The sequence below is a fragment of the Austrofundulus limnaeus genome, unplaced genomic scaffold (assembly GCF_001266775.1).
Source record: "Austrofundulus limnaeus strain Quisiro unplaced genomic scaffold, Austrofundulus_limnaeus-1.0 Scaffold206, whole genome shotgun sequence".
Lineage (NCBI taxonomy): Eukaryota > Metazoa > Chordata > Actinopteri > Cyprinodontiformes > Rivulidae > Austrofundulus > Austrofundulus limnaeus.
The window spans coordinates 674,766-679,557 of record NW_013952608.1 but is presented as its reverse complement, the minus strand read 5'-3'; the positions used below and the strand labels follow the sequence as shown (position 1 = coordinate 679,557).

At 48.5% G+C, this 4,792-nt stretch overlaps 1 protein-coding gene across 1 annotated transcript; it reads right to left on the bottom strand.

Moving 5' to 3' along the window:
* Window positions 1–26: 26 nt before the first annotated feature.
* Window positions 27–1,104, bottom strand: LOC106524930 (endothelin-converting enzyme 2; the record flags this gene model as incomplete). Its single annotated transcript, XM_014018980.1, is given in 4 exon segments — window positions 27–173; window positions 383–507; window positions 589–804; window positions 969–1,104. Coding segments are annotated over 4 exon segments (624 nt in total), but the record flags the coding sequence as incomplete, so codon positions are not given.
* Between the last annotated feature and the right edge of the window lie 3,688 nt (window positions 1,105–4,792).

Below are 4,792 nucleotides of genomic sequence, written 5' to 3'. Positions count from 1 at the left end.
CTTCAGACCTTCAGGACCCGGTCTACCTGGATCACGTTACTATTGGAGTTCTTGAGGTCGGAGCTGACTTGGACGCTGAAGAAGGGCTGAGCTCCGAACCGACCTGACACCATCTTCAGAACCTCCATGAAGTTGTCTTTGCCCCATGGACCTGTCACGTTCCAGCCCCCAATCTGAGACAGAASMAACAAACYGGGTTAGCAGACTGAGATCTCTTCTGTTGGACCAGCAGGTWCTGGATCAGAGGCTGGACCTGGTCCTTCGTCGTTCTTCCTTGGATTGTTTTTGTTTTTTTATTGAATTACAGGAAGTAGTCTGAAGCATTGGAGGGCAGGGATGAAGGGATGCAGTTACCGTGGAGACAGGAAGTGTGGGCGGTTACCTTGGTGATGAGGTCCACGAGCGGCTGAGCTCCCAGATCCTCGATCCTCTGYGTGTTGAGACAGGACAGGTAGTAGGACTGAGTCTTCCTCTCTGCCTCGCTGCTGCCGATAAATGTCTTGTTCTCTGAGGAGGAGAAGAAAAACCATGAGAGCTGGACGGGTCTGGTCTGGTCTGGTCCAGTCCGGTCCATCCCTCCTGTCGTACCCAGCAGGTGTTTGAGCAGTGCCTGGTTCTGCTCCCAGAGAACGTCGAAGGTGTCCCAGCGAGSGTGTCCCTGAGGCAGAGGGTTCTTCCTGATCCAGCCCCCGCAGGAAAACTGGTAGAAGTCCTGGCAAGGGTCTGCACTGCGGTCCATCGCCTCCATAATCTGACTTGTCACTGTGATGCATGTCGGAGACAGGCAAAGGCCAGGCCCACTGTCTGCAGGACAACATGGATGACAGGTTGACCATTAAAGGTTGGATCAAACGGAAAACATGACAAAGAGAAGGACAGAAACTGAAACCAGAGATCCAGGAGGAGGCAAAAAAACAATAGGGCACAAAAGAAGATGAGACAAACTAGGACAGAAGCTCTCTGGGTACCTGAGCTGGATCCAAGTCCCAGAACAACCAGGCAGGCCACCAGAGACAGCCGGAAGACCAGTAGCATGACTGAGAGCACAACCTCCAACTGGGTCCTTCTGCAAAAGATGTCAACGCCCCCTTTCCTGAAGCCCACCTGAGGACCAGAGAGGAGGAGCTTACCTGGAGTCTGGACATCCAACCATCATCCAACCATCATTCATCTCACATCCAACCATCATCCAACCAAGTGACAGACACAAGAAGATAGCTGAATTAGAGAGAAAACTAGAGTAATGGTGCGTTCACACCGAACGCGATTTCAGCGTCAGGAGCAGCAGGTTTACATACAAAGTCTATGGTGGACGCGCTTCAAGCAACGTCGGGAAGTTCTGCGGCACCTCAAGCGCGATTAGTGCGATTTGGACGATTTGGATGATCTGAGCGTCGACGCTCAGATCGTCCAAATCGTCCAAATCGCGCTGCTCTAATCGCGCTTGAGGCGCCGCAGAACTTCCCGACGTTGCTTGAAGCGCGTCCACCATAGACTTTGTATGTAAACCTGCTGCTCCTGACGCTGAAATCGCGTTCGGTGTGAACGCACCATAACTTCAGCGATTTGGACGATCTGAGCGTTCGACGCTCAGATCGTCCAAATCGTCCAAATCGCGCTGCTCTAATCGCGCTTGAGGCGCCGCAGAACTTCCCGACGTTGCTTGAAGCGCGTCCACCATAGACTTTGTATGTAAACCTGCTGCTCCTGACGCTGAAATCGCGTTCGGTGTGAACGCACCATTACGACTGTTACTTCGGTTCTATGAATCCCGGATGACCGCCAGAGGCGGTGCTTAAAGCACCTAATGATCACTCTTGCGCATGCTCATGTAGGGGTCACCTCGAGTGAAGAAACAGGAGTTACTGCCTCAAAGCAGGTCTCGAAAGGCCTGGGAGAAGGCAGGAACACTGAACTCTATTTTAGGCCATGACAGGTCATTTCAACCTACAAGAGGGTTTCAGTTCTCTTAATCAGATAACGGACAGAAACAATCTTTTCTGTTCGTGATTCATTTGTGGTTTAACTAAGAATGTTATGCATTTGTTAATCATAATAATGACATGTCACAAAGAAGATGCAATCACTTCTATTCTTTTATCGTGCCTAAAAGATTAATTAATGGTATAAAATCACAGAAAATCATCACCATGTTTTCATTGTGTTTTTATATAAATCACTGTTTATTTTACTGGAAACATCAGTAGTATAATTTTGAGTTTTCTTAAGAAAATCTTACATTTATCTGGACACCAAGTTCAGACTGATTATTTAAACAGAAATGTTAATTAATCATCATAAATGTTTTACAGTGATTTCTCTTAGAGTCTATCAGAAAGAAAGCCAGAAGATATTATCAAATGTCTGTTTAAGCAGCTACAGAATGTGACCTTGCACAGGCGCCTCTGGCAAAGTCTTATCTCTCTTTTCTTTCTCTGACTCATGCTAAACGCCTGAGGGCGGATCTAAGGCTCCGACTCTTACTAACACGGACGTCTTAGAGAGACACACAGGACTCTACTTCCTGAATGCCGAAACGGGAAGACCGGCTTTTTCTCTCCGGAGAACGCCAGGCCTCGGATCTCGCCCATTCAGCCAAATAGAGTGAAATCTGATGGCCGGACAGAAGCACGCCGCTTCTGTCCACCAGAGACACAAGTCTCACAAAAAGTGTTTTTGCCTCCCGAGGGGAGGACTTTTATTTTGAAGGACGACCGGAACTTTCAGCTGGAATCTTTCTAGCCTGGGCTGAGACAGACTAAAAGTCACCTGAAAAACACCTACTCGCCAAGGACCAGCGAGTACAAGCTTCCTGGATGGTCGAGGTGAGACAGTTCATACCAGGGGTGCCTAGAGAAGACATCACCAGGTAAAAGCTGACATGTTCGGGGTGACGGGTCATGTTGAAGTCTGAGCGCAGAGAGGACGTGCTAATCCGGTTACCACAGACACTTTCCAAAATAAAAGCAGAAACACTAATCCTTAATTTTCACCCCTTTTCTTACCCTTTCTTTGCCAAACCTAAGTTAAAGTGCCAGTAGAATTGTTTAGTTATTACATCAGAGCTGACGTTTTACTGTTCTATATATAAGTAATCTGAGTTTTAATGTGAACTGAAACTCGGACGCGAGTTTTTATCTCATTTAACTTTGACGCTTGTTATAGRAAAKCCACAATCAGGTGTAACTTATGATTTGTTCAATTTGTGTAAATAAATGATTGCATAATCTTTTATGAATCAACTTGAACTCGTCTGACGTTCCCTTATTGTGGCCACTCTTCACTTTGTACAGTCAAATATTAAAGTAATGAGAAAACCTTGGTCAAATTTCCTCTCAAAACTTTGTTATGAGAAGATGTAGGGGGACCTATTTTACATAAGTCACTTCCCTTACACTCAGGTCGAGAATCTTATACCATCATGGTCACGTGTGACACCCGGTGACACCGGTAAGTCTATAAAGCCACGTGACAATGCCAGCTCAGTCCCTTAATCTTCTCGCGAAACACGATGATTCCGAGGGACTGAACGCTCAGGCGGTCATCTGGGATTCATAGAACCACAGTTACAGTCGTAACTCTCATTCTATTTCATCCCTACTGACCGCCAGAGGCGATGCTTAAAGCACTGGATGACGACTACCAACAGAGTCCTGAGGAATCGTACCCCGTAAAGAAACAATCTTAAAACATGCCCACCTCACTGGGATGACGAACGCTGGGACAGGATCCCCTCCAGCGGGTGAACGGCAGCCAGGTTCACCCTGTAAAATCTAGCAAAAGTATTCGGAGATGACCAGGAGGCTGCTGCACAGATAGCCTCCAGATTGACCCCAGTCATAGCGGCCCATGACGCACTAATGCTCCTGGTGGAATGGCACCATACACCAGCAGGAGGTTGGTGGCCCTGTAGAATGTACGCTTGTTCAACCACCTCCACAATCCAACGCACCAGACGCTGTTTGGAAAGGGCCTGTCCCTTTAGTGGCCCTGCATAGCAAACAAACAAACTATCAGACTGCCACAGAGAAGCTGTCAGTCTGACATATGCTTCCAGTGCCCGAACAGGGCAGAGAAGTTCATCAGGCCCACGTGTGTCAAAGCGAGCAAGCTGCAGGGGCACAGAGTGGCTCACAGATGAGGCCACCTTAGGAAGAAATGTCACGTCAGGCCAAAGAGTAACGCCAGAGCCAGCTGGGTTCCAACGGCAACAGGACTCGTGAACAGACAGCGCATGTAGTTCACCCACCCGCTTCGCCGAAGCCATAGCAAGGAGAAAGGCAGTCTTTTTTGACAAATACTCAGGGCTCACCTCCGCCAAGGTCTCAAACGGGGGAGATTGCAGTGCAGTGAGGACGAGAGAGAGGTCCCACACAGATACGACAGGGCGTAAGGGAGGGTGCAGGCGCCGGGCACCCCTCAGAAACAAAGAAACGTCCTTATTACAGCCTATTGTCTCACCATCCACCACCACATGCCAACAAGAAATGGCAGCAACATAAACTTTCAGAGTGGACAGAGACCGACCTTGAGAAAGCAGTGCTTGAAGGAAGTTTAAAATAACTGAAATAGAACAGTGTACAGGATCCACATGTCTAGCACGACACCAACTGACAAAAACTTTCCACTTATGAGTGTACACCAGTCGTGTCGAAGGGGCCCTGGCGTTAGTCATTGTATGCCCGACATCTCCGTCATACTCTGAGAAGGAGATGCCGGGCCTCGTAGCGGCCAAACCCAGAGCTGGAGGCGACTGGGATTGGGATGCAGGATCTGACCCCCCAGCTGTGAC